The sequence below is a fragment of the Triplophysa rosa genome, linkage group LG15 (assembly GCF_024868665.1).
Source record: "Triplophysa rosa linkage group LG15, Trosa_1v2, whole genome shotgun sequence".
NCBI classification, from domain to species: domain Eukaryota; kingdom Metazoa; phylum Chordata; class Actinopteri; order Cypriniformes; family Nemacheilidae; genus Triplophysa; species Triplophysa rosa.
In genome coordinates, this window is record NC_079904.1 from 13,352,087 (window position 1) to 13,373,375 (window position 21,289).

Here is a 21,289-nt window from a genome sequence, read left to right on the forward strand (position 1 = left end):
TTTCCTCGGGTCTGTTGACAACCACACATACACAAAATACGAATGGACAAAACCCAAAATGTAAATTTCAGTTGAAAAAAGTGTTATTCACAGGGGCTAGCATACAATGTCCTGTTTTCCCAGAGGCAGCGTGGAAAACAACTAAAGATAACAGTACACTGTCTCCTCACTGTCATTTAGAAACAGATACAGGAAAAGCTGGGTCTGCAAAGATGCACTCTTTTTCTCACAACCACATGCACATGAATTATAACTGGCAAGAGTTTATTAAAAAAAAACTAATTACAAGAATGTGTGTTACTAAATAATAATCTTTATGGCAAAATACTGATATTTTTCTTACAAAAAGGCCCTCATAACAAACTGTACAATCAAAAGGCCAACCAAGAAACAAAGATGAGAAATGAGTTGCTTGAGAGAGGACAAGTCTGGTCATTCATTGGCAGACAATGCAAAAGATGAAGACAAAAAAGGGAAAACATTCACACACTCAATTTTCTGACATTCCAGTTGCTATTTCCTGTTTGGCAGGAAGAGGGCGTGACTCTGCTCAGGAAGTGGCGTGGACACACCGAGAGGCCACTTGCTCTGCATCTGTGTAAACATGATTGTATTGCTAAGGCTTTCTCTCTCTCTTGAAATCTCCCTGACATTTAGAAGAATAAAACTAAAACATACATCTTATCTGCACCAAAACAGTCTGTTCCAACACAATATATTACATTTATTTCAAAAATCGAGTATAATAAAAGGAAAAGGTTTAAATGAGTGAGTGGTTCCCTTACACATACAATTCAAAAGATTAAGCGAGAGTCCGTTTGTTGTTGTTGGACGACATGTGGAGTCATAATGACTAATGACAAAAATAACCTAATATGGAATGAAAAATTATATTAAACCGGAGGTGCGCTATAACGGACATCTGTAATGAACTTCTCATATCTCTTAGGCAGTGGAGGTTTCTTCTGGAAGTCTCTCTTCAGAATCATTTCCTCGTTGGCGTATATGGGTGCTTCTGCGTCATCTGAATGATAGCCGGACTGATAGCCGCTGGTCTGATTGGATGACTCCGAAGCTAAAGACTCCTTACTCTTGCACCGCAGAAGTGGGCTAAGGATGAAAACACAGACAAAAATGTGTTTAAACATTCTTGGTTTCAGTCTCTAAGCCTGTACTTGGATCAAGATCAATGTGATGTTGCTACAATCCACCTAAAGTTGGAGGTTCTTTGCACGTGGCGATCCAGAGCTTTCATCTGTTCACGTGATAAGCCCACTCCACAGTCCATGTGACCATTCTGTATGGAGATCATCACTGTTTTTAGCATTACAATATATAGAGAAGACAAAATAACGTAAATGTGATTTTCACTAGCTCAGTGGTTCTCAAACTTTTTTGTTGTAAGACCCCCTTTGTGTAGAATGTGTCGCTTTGCGCCCCCCAAATAAAGATATGTAATCTTAAACTTAGACTTTTAATTATACCAAAAACAAATTCACTTATACAATGCTGGAACATCAGTTCTTTTGGTTGGTGGTTTTATTTTTCTGATGTTTGATTGCATAAAATTTATGATAAATATCTATAATTCATAAAATTCCACAAAATATGTGGCTCCCCTAGATCCATCTTGGGGCCCCCAGATTGAGAACCACTGCTCTAGCTCACAGTCCTAAGAACAGAATAGTGGTGGGTTTGATTTTCAGGGAATATGTTAACTGTTAAAATGTAATGTTGGTTTGGATGAAAGTGCCTGACGAATGCATAAATATAAATGTGGTAGTGTCTAAAATAAGTAGTTAAAAACACTGGTTTAAGTTACACCCACAAAAGTAGTTCTTAAAGGTACAGTATTGTTTAGGGGCCATTAACATCTAAAACTTGTGGAAAACGCAGGATGCGCCGCTTTCTCACCATCTCCCATTGCTCACACTCGTAAGTTATATTTGCGGAAGAGCCGTACAGTAAAAATGCATGCATCATCCTCACTCGCGGTGCATCCAGTGTCCAAGCACAAAAACTCTTAAACCAATGAACAAGTGACATTTTTAGTCACTGGAATAAACAGTTTTTAAGTGTAATGCATCGCAACAGCCAAGTGACCTTCCCCATGATAGCCAATGGACGGACCGCCCACTATACAGTATATGATAAATATTTCCAACAAGCATTGTTTTTGTCATCTCTGTCCCCACCACTGTTGGTAACCAAACAACATTGACCCCTATGGATTTCCATTGTATGGACACAAAACCACTGAGATATTTCTCAAAATAAGATGTTTTTTCTTTATGTTTAAATGACATGTGGGTTAATAAATATTGACAGAATTTACAGTTCTGGGTGACTTTAAGGGTCAGGTCAGAAATAGCTCCTTAAGCGTACAACTGCACAGTTTACCATTACTGCAGTGTGCTCCAAGGGAATGTCCACAAACGTTGTCATACTCATTGGCACACCACCGTCTATCTGCTGTGGTAACCTGTTAGAATAGAGATGAATGTCTTCAAGCTTGGGTGGACCAATTCACAAAAGTCAGACAACTAGGTGCTTACAAGGAAATGGTAAATAGAGTTTCAAAAACATCGCAAAAACACCACAACAAAGTTAGTGTAAACAAACCCCAGAGTAGGAGCATTATCATAGTGGAGCTGTGCCTCTGCGCTGCTTGTGTATAATGTTACGTTAGATTTAGCATTGTGATGAGGGGACTGTGAACACTCTTCCACCTCTCCGTTTGTTAATGGGATGTAGTCCTTTCCATCCTTAAACACAAGACAGATATGAATGACATTTTGAACATGACAAATAAATTTCACTCAAAATAGAGAAGTCCACACAGATTTTCACCTGTTGAGCGCTAACTTGTAGCAGATTTCCCATATGCTCGACTAACTGAGTAAAAGTTGGCCTCTCTTTAGGTCGATCAAGCCAACAGTCCAGCATGATCTGGTATCTGAAAAGAATACGACATTATTCAGTATTTCTAGAAAATCTAACAGAATTGCACTGTACACTCTACTAGGGTTGTCACAATATCCAATTTTCACTACATGATTATCATTGCCCAAAGAATTCACAATTTCGATATTATTGCAAAATCTATTAAAATAAACAAACAAATCCCACATCAAACTATAACTGGCTTCTCCTATTCAACTGTGCCAAAACTTGGATCCATGACATCTTACTGTTTACTGTATGCTGATTTTGACAGTTGTGTGATTTAACACTAAAAGAGTGTAAAAATGTTGTTGTTTCTAAATGTTTCTAACATTTCAGGTGTGGCGTAGTCTGGAGCTCTCATTCGGGTTCCTTCCTTTAGCCGTCTGCAGAAGGACTCATCAATACACACACCTGGATACGGAGATGCACCTGCACCAGAGGAGATGAGACAATGCAAGCCAAGTTCAGTACATTCAAGTTATATCCTTGTAATACTGTGATGATCTATTGTTCTCTTCTTGATTTTATGTCTTGAAGATTAACACTAAAGAATCGTAAAGGAGCTGTAAGTGATGTTAGTAGATCTCTTGCATTGCATCACATCACAAAAAAAATGACTCCCAATATGACGTTTAACTTCATTGACATGCTTCAATTAACCTTCATAAGCTTCCTGTTTCCCATAAATGGGCATTTCCTGGGAATACACAGCATGACCTACATGCAAAAAGTGTCTCAAAGTCTTCTCATTGTCCAAAAAAAATGCAGTTTTTGCAGTTTACAGAAGCCCACTGGTTTCATACCAAATCTCTTACAGCACCTTTAAATTTGGAGTTTATTTTAGGGCTCTCAAACGATTACATAATATATGTCTGTTATAAACACAAAAATATACATAAACATGTATATATTTAGGAAATATTTAAACTTATTTTTTTATATTTATCTATCAATAAATTAAATTATATTATATATAAATTTGTATTTATATTTTATTTTTTTCTTAAATATTTGTATGTATGTGTATGTGTTTATATATACAAAATGAATATGCACAGACTAATATTATGTACAGTAAACACAAACGTTGATTCTGGATGCGATTAATCACGATTGATAGCTTGAAAGCCCTAGTGTTATTTCTATGTGATTCATGACATAAAAACGGTTTTATTACCAAGTGAGAAGATCTCCCAGAGGAGCACACCAAACGACCACACGTCACTCTGTGTGGTGTACACGCGGTCAAAGATGGTCTCTGGGGCCATCCACTTCAGAGGAAGACGAGCCTGTCAGGATGAGCGAGAGAAAGAGGCAGTGCCCAAGCACAAGTTTACAAGCAAAATCAAATGGTTTGAGTTAGTGTTAATGTTTATAACAGCGGCCCTCACATCTCCTTTACGGACGTAGTCAGGGTCTTTATAAACGTCTCTGGCCAGTCCAAAGTCACATATCTTCACCACATTGTTCTCAGAGAGGAGGATGTTTCTGGCTGCCAGGTCACGATGAATACACTGGCAAATATGAAGTAGTATTATGATTTAAGATCTTCAATCAGTAGTAAATGTTCAAAATTACAATGTATAGTAAAACCTTTGTGGTGTGTCCTCAAAACGGTCTATATTACCTTTCTGGATGCAAGGAACTCCATGCCTTTGGCCACCTGGAAACTATAGCTGATGAGATCCTCCAATGTCAGTTGATCCCAGTCTGAACTCTCTATATAAACATATTCATTATAAGTTAAAAAGGAAAATTATTTCATCATTACAGTGTCCCCTATTACCACTTTCTCAATTTAAAAGAGATAAAGGTCCAGAGTATGAAATTTAGCGGCATCTAGTGGTGAGGTTGCGAACTGCAACCAATGGCTCACTCCACACCTCACCCCTCCCTTTCCAAGCACTGACACAGGTGGCTGACACAGGACTAAGATGTCATCACGTTTTCGTTTCTTTGAAGGAGTTAATGTATTTACGAAATGTGCTCTGTGGAGCAATTTGTGCGTTTAGGGCTACTGTAGAAACAACATGGCCAATTCCAAGCCGAGGGAAGCCGCGGTGTATGTAGATAAAAATATTCATTCTACGATAATAAAAACATAACACTTCATAAGATCTTTATACACCTCTGAAGACATAGTTATGTATATTATATTGCACTTCTGTCAATAAATCCTACAAAAAATTACACACAGCACCTTTAACCAACTAACAGTACAGATTAACATGACGTCCATTGTACCTTGCTCATGCTGCTCATGGTTTATGGAGGTCTTTTCACTCAGTCTGGTACACACCGCAGTGCCAGTGCAGATGTCCAGGCGTGTACTGGTTCCCAGACCCAGATCCCCCTCACGCAAATCCTCTTCCTGCTGCACCTCCCTCTGGCACTGCCGTGCCGTGTGCTTTTGAGACACAGGTGGATCAGTTTCCATTGTTGTCAGGTTAAGTTAGCATGGTCGCCAGGGTCAAACAGTACCAACACGTCAGAACTGTGACTGTCACAGAAATACTAATGCAGTCCCGGGTACACTTCATTGTGTGCGACAACAACAGCTTTAACCTTGAACAACACAGAGGCCTGACAGCTCTTTGGCTGTTGCTCAAGGTCTCACATGAGGCTTTTGTATAAGATTTGAGCACATCAGAGGATTACAGAGTATTGTTAATATAATGGCCTGATGGGTCAGAAATGAACAAGGGATTGTAGCAAAAATGGTCCAGATACTCAAAAGTGCTATGGGCTATTTACCTTGTATGGGCTGTAATCTCCCCGCTTGCTTTTCAAATAGCTGGAGAGGTTACCGTGCTTACAATACTCTACAATCACCATCAAGGGTCCTGAAAAGTGAGCAAGAGAGTGACATAGACAGTTACACACGTACATCCTATTGAAGACAACATGTCTACTAAAACGAAATGCACATTTTATAAAAGCAAATAAGGAAACTCACCTGGTTTGGTGCAGGCTCCTAGAAGGTTGACCACATTGAGATGATGCCCAATATGGATGAGGATCTTTAGCTCAGACATCAGAGCGTGGTACTCACTGGCAGTGGCTCCCTCTGTTGGAGTTTGGGAATATTGCCGCCAGATGTGTTTAAAAGTGAAGTATACATTGACATTTATGCATAGACGCTTTTATCCAAAGCGACTTTCATTGCATTGCACTATACATTTGTTTCTAAGTATGTGCAATCCCCTGGGATCGAACCCACTACCTTGGCATTGCTAGCGCAATGCTCTAACCACTGAGCTACATGAATGCTGTACATGTCTGACATAGACTCAAATTGGCATACTGTAGCTGTGTACATGTTGTACAGTATAACCTATGCATACAGTGGGACCCAAAGGTCTAAAACAACATTGAAAATCTGGAGTCAAAATGTAATAAAATTGCATATGTAATTTAACATTTTCTACCACATTTCAAAAACACGTAAAAATTCTGTAAAATAAAACGGTACAGTTCCGTAAAATAGAAGTTTTATAGAGTGTACAATATACATTAAAGGGGACTTACTGCGATATTTTCAAAATGCTATTTTTAAATAAACCAAACTGTTTTAGTGATAACGAATGACTTACTAAAATACTAAATGCATTTTAATTTGGACCCTACTGTAAACCATACAGTTTTAAGATGAGCGAAAAGAAGCTTCATACCCTTGAGCATCTTCACTGCTACTGTAGTACAGGTGGTGACTTTCTCAATACCATATGCAGCCGCCTCTACAACTTGACCAAATGCTCCTCTGCCCAGCGGATCCCCTAAAAAACAATGTACCAGATTTGTGAATATTTAACAGTGTAACATTGGAGTGTTTGGATGTTTTTTTATTGTTTTAATGCGGTTTTAAACATGTGAGTGGTGCATCTACAAGGCCCAGTCTCACCTAGTTTGAGTCTGTCACGAGGAAACTCCCACTTGCTGGCATCATAGGTCAGTCTCTCACAGTGCTCGTCCATCGGCATGTCATCCGAGTCGAGGATGATTGACAGGTAGCCGGTTTTCAGGTCTCCATCATTGGGCTGTGTAGGAGGAGAGTTTAAATTGTAGTTTATTTCCTGATTTATGTCAGTGAAAGTGTTTTGTGTAAAACTGGGCGCACATACTGGCGCTTTAAATTTTTGATCTATTTCAGTTAACTGTTTACACGAGACCGTTTTAAACTAAAAATGGAACATTTGTATGCGTTTTGGCTGTTCATTTAATAAATTAACAAAAACTTTTTTTGGCTTTTTTCCATTTCCGTCTAAGTGGGTGGTTCTTGACTTCACCCTGGCCTGCAAGTGTCTGGCCACATGAGACTGTAGTCTCCCTCAATATAAAAACCCCATTAATGAGTTACTGGAAGCTGGTACACAGAAGCAGAATTAAGGCTGGGGTACCACAGGGACAGCATGGGGCTCTAGACTGGGTGGTCTACGTGACACCCCAGAGCAGAATGTGGGCTGAGGACACAATAGGGATGGCCTGGACAGTCACTTCCAATCAGTCAGAGTTGACTGCGAGTGTACAGGAGAGAGAGAAAACAAGAAGAGGGATGGAGTGGAGCGTTACCCGTTTTCTGTTGCGAATGACAAAGACGATGAGGAGCCAGAGGAACATGGCAATGACCACAGCACCGATGGGCATGATCAATTCCACATTCATCTTTTCTTCAGCACCTGTCGGATTGAATCACATGATCAGATAACTTGAACACTTGCTGTATGTAAGACAGAAAGAAAACGAAATATTAACATTGGAGGACATGATTATTTAAAATATTGTACGTTTATGATGGAATCAGATAAATATTTATTTTGGACTTTGTATTACAGGCATAAAAGTGCATAAATTCAGAGGAACAACCCACCGGGAAATATTTGCATGCATTTGGGCGTTTATGGCTACAGTCGTAAGGAATGTGAATTGTGTTCTGACCTGATATTTAATCCAACCAAAATAAGCCTGAACAGTGGACACGAAGCCAAAATCAATCAGCAGGTTCGTATGAAAAGGTGAAAAGTGCCATGTTCTCTTATCTATACAAGCACACAACTGGTCAAAGGAGATATAAAGGACACAGTTTATTTCTCTCTCATTCCCTCCCACTGTTTCACTCTTTCTCGGCGTGGGGAAAAGACTCCTTGTTAGCAGGCCTTATTGAATACGGCTGAAACAGTGATGTTGAGAGATGAGTCACGTACTCACTGTGTCTTTGTTTTTGGCTGCTATTTATGTGTCTCTCTGTTTTGTGACGTGAGAGAGTGAAAGAATGCAAAGATGCAAGTCTCTCGACCAGTGATAAAGAGAGAGAGAGAGAGAGAGAGAGTGGGTGGGTCATTTTACTCTTCTTTTGTGTTCTGGGATTTTGCTTTGTTTTCTTTTTAGCACTTCGTAAAAGGATGTGCGCTAACAGAGCCCTCTTCCTGACTGACTAAAGAGAGCTATTTTTTAACACAGAGCCTTGATTAAAACACAATCTCTTCACATATCAGGATAAAAGTCAGTGGTAGACTAAGCTCGACACGAAATGAGATGTCTCTTCTAAAAGCATGTCTTTAATGTTGTGTCCACTCTGTGATGTTGAGGGTTATGATTTTGCACTTCCTACAAAGGTAATAGAAAGTGAATGAAAAATCAGTGTGAGAGACCTTAAAATATTTTAATGACATTTTTGGTCAATGCAACAGTTTTGGGATGAGCAAATTAGACATTTTTATTAGGCATATTTTTCAAATGTCTTTACCTGTCTTAAATAATACAAAATGCATGCATGTACTTTTTTCTATATCAGTTTTTTTGTATTAAAATGTTTTCTGTAAAGCTGTTGGGCAACAATGCACATTGTTAAAAGCGCTACACAAAAATGTGTTCAAAAAATTCCCCAAGCTGCCACTGGGGCGGTACCCTTTCAAAAAGTACACCTTTGCACCTAAAGAGTGCATATTGGTACCTCCGAGGTACATATTGGAAATGTATACATATCTTTACCTAAATGGTACATATTGGGGCCTTTTTAAAAGGTATCTTCTGACAGTACACAAAAAATCGAATTAAATTTGGACCGATTTTTTATTCTGGGTACACTGTCCCTTCAAGTGATTTTGTTGGGTTTAGTAAATGATAACATGTTTTCATTTTGGGATGAACTTTCACTTACTTAACTTAGTTATTAAGGCAGTTTTAACCACTCTAATCAAACCAAAACAATGAGTTTTATTTGTTAAGCCCATTGCACATTGAGTCCGAAATTTGCGTCCGAATTTTCCGCACGTTAAAAAATAAATACGACCTCACGTTGTGTCAATCACATTTACACACTGCCTTCGATATTTTCGTCCGTCATAAAAAAATTCGGACCGGGTTCGATTTTCTGCATTTTTCGCATCCGTCAAGCATTTTGAGTGGCCTTTTTTAACAATTCAGAGACACTGTACAAACGAGAGCCAAATACGAAAAAACGCATACGAAAATTTCGGACTGTATGTGCAAAGACCTTTAGTCTGATTTGTAAATAGACTCACCATCTACAGTGATATGGGCCTCTTTAGATTCACAGCCTTGCTGGTTACACGCTGTGCATACGTACAGACCGCTATCTTCTTTTTTCACCCGTTGGACGGTCAAGACACGATTTGACTGTTTTAGAATCACACCTGACAATAAAGAAAACAGCGACACCCCAAAACAGTCAAAAGCGGTAAAGTACCATTTTCACAAGCTGTAAAAGCAGCCATAGAGACATCACTGATTTAGTTTCATTTTATAGATTATTCTAAATAAAGTTGAAAAGCAAAATAATGAAATGATTTCACAGATCAAAATAAAGCAGAGAACTTTTAATATATTTTTAGTTCTTTTTCGCCTTTATAGCTTATGGGATAGTGGGGAGACAGGAATTAACACAACAGTATACTGGACCACTGACACTAACCTTTAAATACATTTTCATCATGATTTTTGCAATTTCAAAAATCTTTTTTCTCACCTGATCCTTCTATGACAGTACGGTTGTCCTTTGTCCACAAAACACGAGGGGTCGGCGTTCCAGACACGTCACACACTAAAGTGGTGGAGTCACTCACATTCACTCTCTGGTCAGTTAGATTGGTCACAATTCTGGACATCTCAAGAGCTGTGGAGAGAACAATACAGAACCAACTGAACATAAGGCTCAAGTAGGACTTGAGGGTTGAATTCACTAAGGATTAAAACCCAATGACAGGGCTGTTTTATTGGCACAAATGATCTGCTTTGTTTTAGTGTCCGATTATTTATGCATCCTCAAAGTTATAGGTTGTGAAGGAGGCAGAAGGTACTGTAAATATCCAAAACACACCTCTTAGTCTGAGGTTGTGAAGTAAGCAGGTTCTCTCACTGGTCCCCACGTTCTCCACCTGGCAAGCGTAGAGACCCTGGTCCATTATGGTGGCGTTTGGTATGGACAGGTCCAGCGTTGTATTGCTGCCCTGCAGGCCTGGTATGGTAACGTTGGGCTGGGGGAATGGTGACAGAGTGAGGGTGTCACAAGGTACGGCCGCTTGAAGAGCATCAGGGTTGGCTACGTTTATTACCCGATACCAGTGCAAGTTAGCATAGAGCAGTCGATCGGCTACGCAGCGCATCACTACGTCTTCTCCCTCGATAGGGACGTTAGAAGGGAGCACACTTAGACTTAGGAACCCTGTGAGCAAGAAAAACAGGATGTTGACTTTAAAAAGCTCTGATTGGTAGTATGCGATTCAGATAAACTACTGCTAAATTTGCATCGGAAAATAAAACAGATTGGAGATGTGACTCATGCACTTACGGGTTACTTGGAACACAATGACTCTCTCATCTGTTCCCATCTTGTTGGTGGCAATGCACTTGTAGAGAGCGTGGTCAACTGCCTTCTGGATCTTCAGTGTGCTGATAGTCTGTGGAAAAACATACTGGTACATTAAAAGAATCAGAGGGCAGGAGATAATTTGAAAAGTACACTTTCATCATAAATATAAGGGGGCTTAAAGGTATAGACGGTTTCATTGGATGCACGCACCTGGCCTGAACTTCCAGTCTGTGTTTGTTTATCGGTCTGGTTAGTGGCTAGTATAATTTTTTTACAATATATATTTTACAATTTTAGTATTAAAATTGTATTAAAATGTTTTGCTTTGCTTTAAAGGCATAGCTCACCCCCAAATAAACATTCTGTCAATTGATTTACCCTCATGTCATTCAAAACCTCTTTCTTCTGGAACATAAACGATGATTTTGAAAAATGTCTCAGGGGTTTTGTCTCCATACAATGGAAGTCAATATGGGCTAGTGTTATTTGGATATTGACGTTCTTCAAAATATCTTCTTTTTTGTTCTGCAAAAGTCTTACAGGTATGGACGAAATCAGGGTGAGTAAGGGGTAGTTATCATCAGCATTCTAAGCTTATTTGATTAGTAACTAAGAACTCTTAAATACTCTCTTTAATGCTTTTTTCGACCCATTATATGTGTATAATTAGAAAAGTACAATTAGAATAGCTTTTGTGTTTGAGATGAACACGTTACAGGTAATGTGCAACTTTACTGGACAAGGGGATACCTTGAGAGATCGATCAGTAACTGATGTGGGGCTGCTGATGGGATTCTTCCCTGTGCTGTTTAATATCTCCCTCCATCTGTCACACTTCACCACATTCTGCTCTGCCTTAGGTCTGTGGATGAAAAAATATATATTTATATTATATTACATATCACATTTTATAGACATTGCACTGACAAAGAACAAGCTGATTTTATAGCTGAGTCTAACTTTAAATATGTATATTAACTATACAAAGCTACTAACAATATAGCAGCTTAACTGACTTTTTTATTTATTTTAGAACATTTCATAATTTTCCAGATGAAGGAAATTACTTTTTCCCTGACTGTGGGAACCCTGAAGCAGAGTGTTAAAGGAACAGTTCACCCAAAAATGAAAATTCTGTCATCATTTACTCACCCTCAAGTTGTTCCAAACCTGTATACATTTCTTTGTTCTGATGAACACAAAGAAAGGTATTTGGAAGAATGCTTGTAACTAAACCACTCTTGGCCACCATTGACTACCATAGTAGGAAAAATAATTTGTTCTGTGGAATACAAAACAAGACATTTTGAAAAATGAAGAAAAGCAAACAGTTTGGACTACCATTGTAATTTTTCCTACTGTGGTAGTCAATGGTGGCCAAGAACTGTTTGGTTACAAGCATTCGTCCAAATATCTTTCCCTGTGTTCATCAGAACAAAGAAATTTATACAGATTTGGAACAACCACTTCTGCCATCAATGGGCTAGACACCAGTTCCTCATATAGGTCAGACCATGTGAGATGAGACAAAGAAAGAAAGGATAAACAATAGATGGAAAAAACACAAATACAAAAATAGGACACTAAGAAAGAAAGAAAGAAAGCTAAGTTTGTCCAGGGTAAACAGTTGCTACATGCACCGACAGACATTGTGTTATTTGTCTCGTTTGATCAAGGACAGAGGATTTGAATTCGTCTAGATTTAGAACAACAGGAAGTTGTGATGAGGGTTACGGAACTAGGGTGCAGTCTGCAGATAAAGTTTGCGTGATGCCTGACCCTGAACGCTCCTTACACCATCACAACATCCGTGGAAGAGGTGTTCTGTGAATACAGTCTGCCAATCAAAGTAACAAGTCAACCAGAACTCACTGGTGCTGGTTTCTTAGCATAATGGCATAATACAAACAAGCAATTGTGGTTGGCCCAATAACAAAAGATATTTCAGGATGAATGCCCAATTAGAACACACCATTCTAATGAACTGCACTGTGAGATGCATTTGCACACCAGAGAAAAATGTGAAGTGAAATTTGATAAGAAATAAATGAAATGCATAATCCAAGCACACAAATACACAACAGCAACGAGGAAAACAGAGCCTGTAAACATTCTTAGTCTGTGCAATAAACAAACAAAACAGGACATAAGCAATAACTCAAATACTGTCAGCAACAATGTGCTTGAACACATTCAAAGTAGGGCGATCTGTCGTGATTCTGCCTCATCTTGTCATGGCTTTCTTGATCTTGTGGCAGAATCACGGCAGGATCCCTTGTTATATGTGGAGAGAGACGTTTTGGCCCTGTTGGCCTTCCATATTCTCCCTCTCTACGGTGTTGCGTCTTTTAGCCCCGCCCTCTCGTTCCCTCCTTAACTTCTCCTTAGTAATTGATCCTTGTCACCTGCCTGTCACCCTCCCTGTGTTATCATCCCTCGATTCCCCTATATATTGACCTCGTGTCTCTTGTTTTGTGCTGATTCGTTTTGTTTCACTGCTGTTCCAAGTCTTAGTAAGTTTTCATGTATCCTGCCTTCTTGTGTGTATTGAGTGTAGTCCTGCCTTCGTTTTATATAGTCTTTTTTTAATATTCTGTCCGCTTGTTTTGTCCCTCACGTGGGAAGTTTTTGGTTTATGTTTTTATGTATCGCTAATTCTGTTCCCATTTTGTCTCCCCATCGTGGGTGTTTGATTTGTGTTTTTTTATTAAAAGTCTTTTGTCTCCGTCCACCGTTGTCTGCACCTGGGTCCTCCTTTGCGAAATCATGACACTATCAAACGATTAATAAATGTTTATTTTTACATAAATATGTCTGTGTACTGTGCATATATTTTTGTATTTATAAAAACATACACATTTAAGCATATATTTAAGAAAAACATAAAATATACAAATGAATAAACATTTATATATAATTAAAAGTATTGGTAAATATAAATGCATACATGTAAATATATTCCTAAATATGTATACATGTACTGTATGTGTATATACATATAAAATTAATATGCACAGTACACAGACAAATATTAAGTCAACACAAACTTTTATTCTGGATGTGATTTATCGTTTGACAGCCCCAAGTCATTTGCAACTTTCTGGTAAGTGAACAATTTTTAAATGATATTTAAACAAAGGTTTCTAAATAAAGAATAGTTTGGTTACTGTTTCCTTATATAGCAAGCTGTGGGGCCACAGGTAAATCCTGTTTTTGCTGTGATATGAAGAGCTCCAGCACGTTCATTAGCAAATATGTCTCGTAACCACAAAACATTTTATACATTCATTTACTGTATTATTTAAATATTAATAAAATAATACCGTTAACTAGAAAAAAACAACTTAATAGTTGGAATATCCCTACCATGCCATTTTTTTTAACAATTTTGAATGACTGGAAAACAATGTATTATTTAATAGTTCTGTCTCAGAGCATCATTTGAAGTACCAGATGATAAATATTAATATTTGCTGATTAATCTGTCCGTTTTTTAACTGAAAAAAGAGTGTCAATATTAATGTTTTAGATAATATGTTGGTAATGTAACAAGACTTGACACAAAAGTGTGAAACTCAAAGCCAAACAAGAGCATTAGCTCCATCAAACCATATGGCATATGACTTACTGAAATCTGATTTGACAGTCCTCTCTGGGCATCCACTGCCATTGTATTGTGACAGGGCTGGATCCTCCGCTGGCAGTACACCTAAGCGTAGGGCTACTTCCATGCATATGAACATCTCGATCCATAGGTACTTCCTTTTCCAAAATCCTGGGATGGTCTTTATAAATGAACACACAATAAATGTCTCAGAACAGTTGAAGACAGGTGATAAGAAGTTCATAGAAGACAAGAAAACTGATAAGAAAAGTACCCTACCATTAACCAAAAGCTGAAATGTTCTCTTTTGCTCCTCCCTGGTGATTTTATTTGTCATGATAACGGTGTAATTTCCAGTATCCTTTTCTGTAACACCATATAGAGTGAGAGATCCTCGGGCAGGTTTCATTCTGTACTCATCCTTCCATGATATTGGTTGGTCGTTCTTATACCTGAATAAAAAAAGAGTTAAACAAGTTCACCCTTACTTGCCTAGACAGTCCTAATCCATTCTTTAGAATGATGAAACATTTGAACACCTTGTGATAATGTTTATAAATAGATTGACTTATTGTATACTAGGCACCCAAAATGCTTTACTTACCACTTGACAGAGGGCTCTGGATAAGCGTAGTATTTAACAAGGATTTTTGCCTCTGGCTGGCCAACAGTTGCTTCTACAGTCTGAAATATCTGATCATTCAGTGCAATAAAAGGTTTCTCTGAAAAATCAATAAAAAAAATGTTGAAATGTCATTGCCCTTTCAGTTGAAAAAAAATTAGAGTTGAAAAAGAGTTATGCCATATGCTCATATTACTTGTCACTGTTATGTCTTTTAGGTGACCATATTCTTTATTGGCCGACAATTTTTTATAAAAATAAAAAGTGTCTTAATGTGTTAATAGACCTTAATATAAGATAGTTTGATTGAAATGTAGAGATTTCTCTTGTTCATAAACCAGAGGGATCATGGACGTACCGTAGACGATGAGGGAGGCACGTGCAATCTTTTGCATCTGCATGCTGGAGGCTGTGCATACGTACTCTCCTGTGTCATTTATGGTCACGTTTTCCACAATGAGGGTATTGGACAGCTCTAAAGAATTCCAGAGTTTCTTCTTGTTGGATTTAGTTATATATCGTGACTGGGCTGTTGAGCTGTTGACGCTTCTCTATAAAGGGAAAGAGGTTTGAAATCAGTTATAAATATATTTTAAAGTCTACTGTTAATTGCCTTTTGAGGTGGAATTTGTCATTTATGGAAATAAATGAAGGCTTATTATTGTTTATTATCAAAATATGTATTAGTATAATGCTGGTATAATACACCTGCTTTAAATATTAAGGTGAATGGAAATGTTGAGAGATATAGCATCCCTCCATTGGTGTAGACACACCCCTGTTTTTCATCGTCATCATGAACATACAAGCAAACTGAGATGAGATAATGCCACGCATGCTATACGAGTTGAGCTTGTAACAAAGTTGGAGTATTGTTTTTAGTTACTGACCTTCTCGTGAGGGAAGGTCCACTGAAAGTTGATTCCCACATTAAGCTCAGTGTGAGCGGAGCAGTTCAGCACTAGCCTCTCCCCTACCGTCAGCCTCTCCTGAGCCGGGCTCAGGGTGAGGTCATAGATCTTGTATCCTGCGGAAGAGGGAAAGGGGTGTAAGGGACGTGCCGGGTGGAGCATTGTTCTCTTGAGACCAGGGCAGCTGATCTCACATATAGTCTCAACAACATGACTTTGAAGCATGCAATGCAATGCTGTCCCATCGAAAACACAAGAATCGTTTGATTGTTCAAAGGACTAAAAAATAAATAGTTGGAAATAACTGAAATAAATAGGTAAAAAGATTTTACGAAATTTCAATACATTGTCAAACAATGTTTAAATGAGTTAAAGGCGTGGTTAGTGATGGAGCGTTTAAGCACTACTTTCAAAAAATGAATATAATATTCAATCATATATCTTAATTGACTATTTGCCAATAACCTTAAGTATTTCATCTGCCTGCATGTTCCATATTCTTTCCTGGACGTGTGTAAGTGCTTATTATAGTAATATAATAGTGCTTATATAGTAAGCTGCAATATTATGGAAAGAAATGTGATGGTGGCATGCCAGTTGAGTTTATCACAGCAATGAGGTAACTGGCTGTTGATTGTGACTGGCAACATTAGATGAACATTCTGTTCTCTAACTTTTGCGTACAACTTTATTTCTTGCTCATGGAATAACAGTTTTAAAAATTGAATATTGAAAATAACATTATGTATTTGCGTAAAATAATATAACCCATATTAGAAATAGTATATAATATAGGACATTCAATGTAATCCATAAATGTTTGCACATATAAAGGTTCTGCCTTACCTACAACAGCCACAATGTAAGGTGAGGACTGATATGTCTCATTTTGAATAATGGTTTCGCAGTAGACCACGCCAGCATAGCTGACAATATGACTTTGGATAATGAACCCTTTCTTGCTGTCCCAGAGCACCTCTTTCCCATCAGTGACTAGTTCTTTTACTGGATACTTCTGTTCAGGGCAAACACCGTAGACATATACTTCACATCATACTGTAGAACCACAATGCATTTCAATGTATGTATTCATGTCTACACTCAAAATAAATATTTGTAAAGGTTGTTTATTTTGCTTAAGCAATATAGTTTGATCTAACATATTTGTATTGGTTTCTTGTTCAAACACAATTGCAATGTGTAATACTGACATAAATAGGTGACTCTTTGACATAACTTAATTCGACAACATAATTCATTGTCATTGACTAACTGAAACTACACAGCGTTCCCAGTATGCTTTGCTCTCATTACAGGATTTAGACAGTAAATGTTCAAATAAAGTGTTACATTATGTTTGTAGTTAAGCAGGGTGAGAGATAATGTCACTTTAAAGTGTTTCTTGTTTTGTAATGTTAAAATTTACAAGATTTTCTGTCATGTGCAGCTAAAATTAAACTAAATCAGTTAAGTTAAATTAATTTAATTCTTACTTGTCCGTACTCAGTTTAGGTTCAGATAAATCAACTCAATTGTTTGGCAATGGGTGTCATAATTAAATTAAGTTAATCCAACAAGTTTTATTTTGTGTAATGTAATGAACACAGTGTGCTAAAGGCAGTATGTGAGTGATCAAGTATGCTTTTCTGTGTGCATCCATCTGTGCTCACTGTGTATCTGCGGTATAGTATGTGTCAGTATACTAACCGTGTAAAATGTGACGTTTAAATCCTCCACAGATACCACACAAGGGATGACCACTCGCTCTCCTTCTCGAATAAACACCACATCATAATCTTGAGCCATTCGGACAAACGGCATGCGATAATCTGTAACCAGAAATCAGAAACGTACAAAATTAATAAAATGCAGAAAAGACAACAATCAAATATGATAATATAAGTATTGGACTGTATTGGTGAAATTATAGCAGTGTTGTTTACAAAAATGCTATACATCATCTTTTAAATGCTGAAACTAAATTGAAGAGACAAAAATATAAAAAATAAAACAGAAATAAGAACTAAATATAAAATTAAAAACTACAATCACTCTGTAAGACATGCAATTTCAGATGGTTAAAAACATTTGATAAAGTGTTCATACAACTACAAGTACACTGACTAAGCCTTAAACAGTCAATCAAAACAACCCAAAAATTTCCTCCATTTTGTCTGTCTGGACATGGTAGGAATGTACAAGTTATGTAAAATGTTATGGCTAAAACAGGAAGCAAAATACAGAGGGTGACACCAAAACGAGGTTATGAAGAATAAGGAGGTGAAGAGGTTATCCTGAAGGATAACAAATAAATAAAAACATACAATGAAAAACTATTTTTGGTAACATTTTTATGCTTTGCTTTTATACACTTTACGTTTTACCATTAATATTATTTATTGATGGTTATTATTACACATGTGATATTACTGAAAAACCTACCTTGAACAAAGACATAAACCCCCACAGAAGTCTTCCCATCCTCAATGGGCAGGTTTTTATAAAAGCAGCGATACTCTCCCGTCTCATTGGCTACTGCCTTTAAGAGGGTTAAAGTGCTACAGAATAGTCCATCGCCACTACAATCTGATACGGTGAGCCGGGTTTCAGAACGGGTTCGGTTGTGAGGTGTAGCCCACTCCAGGATCTGACGCCCCCTGTGTGGTGGGCAGATAAGAATTTTTCACATTTTTAAAATGCATTTTTATTTGCTTAATGAATATAAATAGTATTGGTTGTCTTCTTCCAACCCAAATAGCATAAGCTGAAAGAAAGGAGCTGTTTTTTATTTCAAGACAGAACTGAAATTCACAAAGGACAGAGGTTTACCTGCAGGTGATCTGAAGTGTATCTGAGGCATTGATTTTGAGAGTCTTTTCAGTCATGTTTAGAGTTGGAGGATCAGGCACAAACCTGAGCTCTATTGCTGAAAGAAAACACACAAGATGCTCTAAAACAGCATCTAAAATTACCCATGATCATAAAGGTTAGGGTATAATAATAATTTCAAGGAATGTCAGTTGTTTTTCAAAAGACATCATTTTATAATCCAAACACAGATGGCGACAGAGAGATTTGGAGCTTTAAAATCTAAATCAATTATGGATTTTAAATAGGATTTACTGTTAAAAAATATTTTTATATATTTTACGGGATTTTACAGTTTTTTTACAGAATTGCCACATATGTATATTTCATATTTTGAAATAGATTAAATAATGTTATATTAAAAATAAACAGCTAATTTAAGACTAAAGTTAATTTCAAACTGCAAAATTAATATGGAATAGATTTTAAATTATAAAGTATAAAATATAAAATAAAATATAAAGCCCTACTTTCACCGACTGCTTATTTTATGCTGGATGAAGAATATAAATACTTTAAATAGTTTGGCAGCTTGGCTGTTTATCTTGTTACATTATATTGAAACTTAAACTAGTTTGAAAATAGAAAAATAAGATCCATGCAACACAGAGAGTAAAGAATAACCTTAAAAAACTCTGACAATATATATATATATATATATATCAGACAATATATCCCAATTTTGTAAAATAAAGCTTCCAATCTCAACCCTTAGAAAATCTGTCCGTACAGCAGGTAAAGTCTAAATAAATCGTACAGCATGCATCTTTGTAGGGTCTCCCCACTGCCAGACTAAAGAAGTTTGATCCTAAACATCTCATCTCAAGACAATTCTCATTGAACATCTCAAGACAACATCTCATCTCAAGTTAAACGCTATCTTGAAATTATGAGGTATAATTTGTTCAGTGTATACTCTCCATGCATACACTGTATATATTTAAACCGCATAGTGACAGCATATAGTGCATATCAAATACATATACAAAAAAATACAAAATACATAAACTGTGAGTCAGCCATTTTCAAAGTACAAGTTAGCCCAACCACCAGGTTTTTCAACCAGCGCAATTCAGGTTTGCAAAAGGTGAAATCCTGTCTACAACCTGGCCTGGTTGTATGGAAAGGGATGTATGGTATAGTGTATTATGCAGCACAGTACATTGTGGCACAAAGAAGCATGGTGTGGGACCCTTGGATAGTTTTCCACTGGATCTGCACAGCACAGCGGACTGGATGTGTCAAAACAGGAAGCCAGGGCGGATGGGCCGGGGCCGGGCTAAATGGCCCCGCGGCCCGCGCTCCGTAGCCTGCTCCAGAGAAACCAGCACACTCTTTTATGCACTCACAATCAATGATAAAACACATGCACTCCGTGGAGACTGACATACATTATTTCTTACTTTTGAATTGCTTTGTACTGAAAGAACAATGGTGGTGAAGGTCTGATTGTATCTTTTGAATAAGCGTGAATTGTGGGAATCAAAAGATAAGGCAAAGATAGAATATGAGGATTTAATTTAGTGTATAAAAATAATGCATAAAATAATTCTTACTAGACAAAAACATCAAGTTTAATTTGTATAAAATCAATTTAACCAGTGTTGGAATAGATTGGGACATAGGAAAAACTATATTGCTTATTGTTTCCCATCTGTAATCCATTTAGGCACATAGCTTTGAAATGGCTGGAAACGTTTTATTTCGATATACGTTAATAATAAACAATATAGTATACAATGCTCATAATAATGATGATAATAATAATATACCCAATAACTTTCTATTCATACAATATAACAGCAAAATATTTTTGCCTTTATATTGGACATCATAAAGACAAGTTTCGAGACTGATCAGCAATAGGGACCAATTGACAAAGTCTGATACAATTAAAACGTTTAATGAGTTTCCTTTATTATTGGTCTAAGTGTTTATTTTACTCTGGTAATGTGAACATATTAAACGAAATGTTTTGGTCCTACCTATAACCACGTTGATGGTGAGAAAAAAGTCGACGAGAGAAAGAACATGAGATGTCTTTGCCATAGCCCGACAGTAACGCTAAAGCCTCCCGGCATCCAAACTTAAAAAGTTTAGAGAAAAAGATAACCCTTAGCTCCTCATCACGATCGCACAGCACAGATGTGCTCTTTCAGGTATGTTTCAAAAATCCTTAAATCGTAGAAACGAATAAAAACAAATATGTGAGAGAGGCAGATCAATCCTGACAGTAACAGTTGCGCGCTCACTGATGGACTCGCGCTGGACGGACGGGCGACTGGAAGTGCGCTAATGGTGAGGGAGGAGCGTCATAAATTCCACACGCCACAGACATTACCGTTTTTTTATATTTACAGGCCGAAGGTCTGTACATAAAGATCTTAAGGACCAAACAAACAGACTGGTTGACTTTATCAGAGATCAATTACATAGGAACTTGACTCAATCAAAAACAACAGATAGTATGCAAAATGCATCCATAGCAATTTAAATACTTTAAATTATTA

The 21,289-nt window shown here is 37.4% G+C and overlaps 1 protein-coding gene across 1 annotated transcript; it reads right to left on the minus strand.

Moving 5' to 3' along the window:
• Window positions 1–247: 247 nt before the first annotated feature.
• kdr (kinase insert domain receptor (a type III receptor tyrosine kinase)) lies at window positions 248–21,051 on the minus strand. The gene is made up of 30 exons (XM_057353487.1): window positions 20,765–21,051; window positions 18,741–18,837; window positions 18,354–18,568; window positions 17,619–17,740; window positions 16,758–16,926; window positions 15,891–16,027; window positions 15,359–15,551; window positions 14,983–15,100; window positions 14,658–14,830; window positions 14,403–14,559; window positions 11,525–11,636; window positions 10,754–10,862; window positions 10,283–10,627; window positions 9,932–10,078; window positions 9,468–9,599; window positions 7,516–7,622; window positions 6,848–6,983; window positions 6,618–6,722; window positions 5,903–6,013; window positions 5,701–5,789; window positions 5,191–5,353; window positions 4,574–4,665; window positions 4,338–4,460; window positions 4,124–4,235; window positions 3,276–3,375; window positions 2,851–2,956; window positions 2,623–2,765; window positions 2,401–2,482; window positions 1,212–1,297; window positions 248–1,110 (listed from the first exon to the last, which is right to left on the minus strand). The coding sequence occupies exons 1-30, from the start codon at window positions 20,826–20,828 to the stop codon at window positions 894–896; spliced, it is 4,062 nt and encodes a 1,353-aa protein (XP_057209470.1). The 5' UTR covers window positions 20,829–21,051; the 3' UTR covers window positions 248–893.
• Window positions 21,052–21,289: the final 238 nt, after the last annotated feature.

Excerpts from the sequence above, each read along its gene's own strand:
- kdr (XM_057353487.1), bottom strand. The coding sequence starts at position 20,828 with ATGGCAAAGACATCTCATGTTCTTTCTCTCGTCGACTTTTTTCTCACC. Across the intron at positions 11,637-14,402 it reads GACTGTCAAATCAGATTTCA|ACCTAAGGCAGAGCAGAATG; the intron begins GTAAGTCATATG and ends TTTCATCCACAG. Across the intron at positions 5,354-5,700 it reads GAGATTACAGCCCATACAAG|CACACGGCACGGCAGTGCCA; the intron begins GTAAATAGCCCA and ends GTGTCTCAAAAG.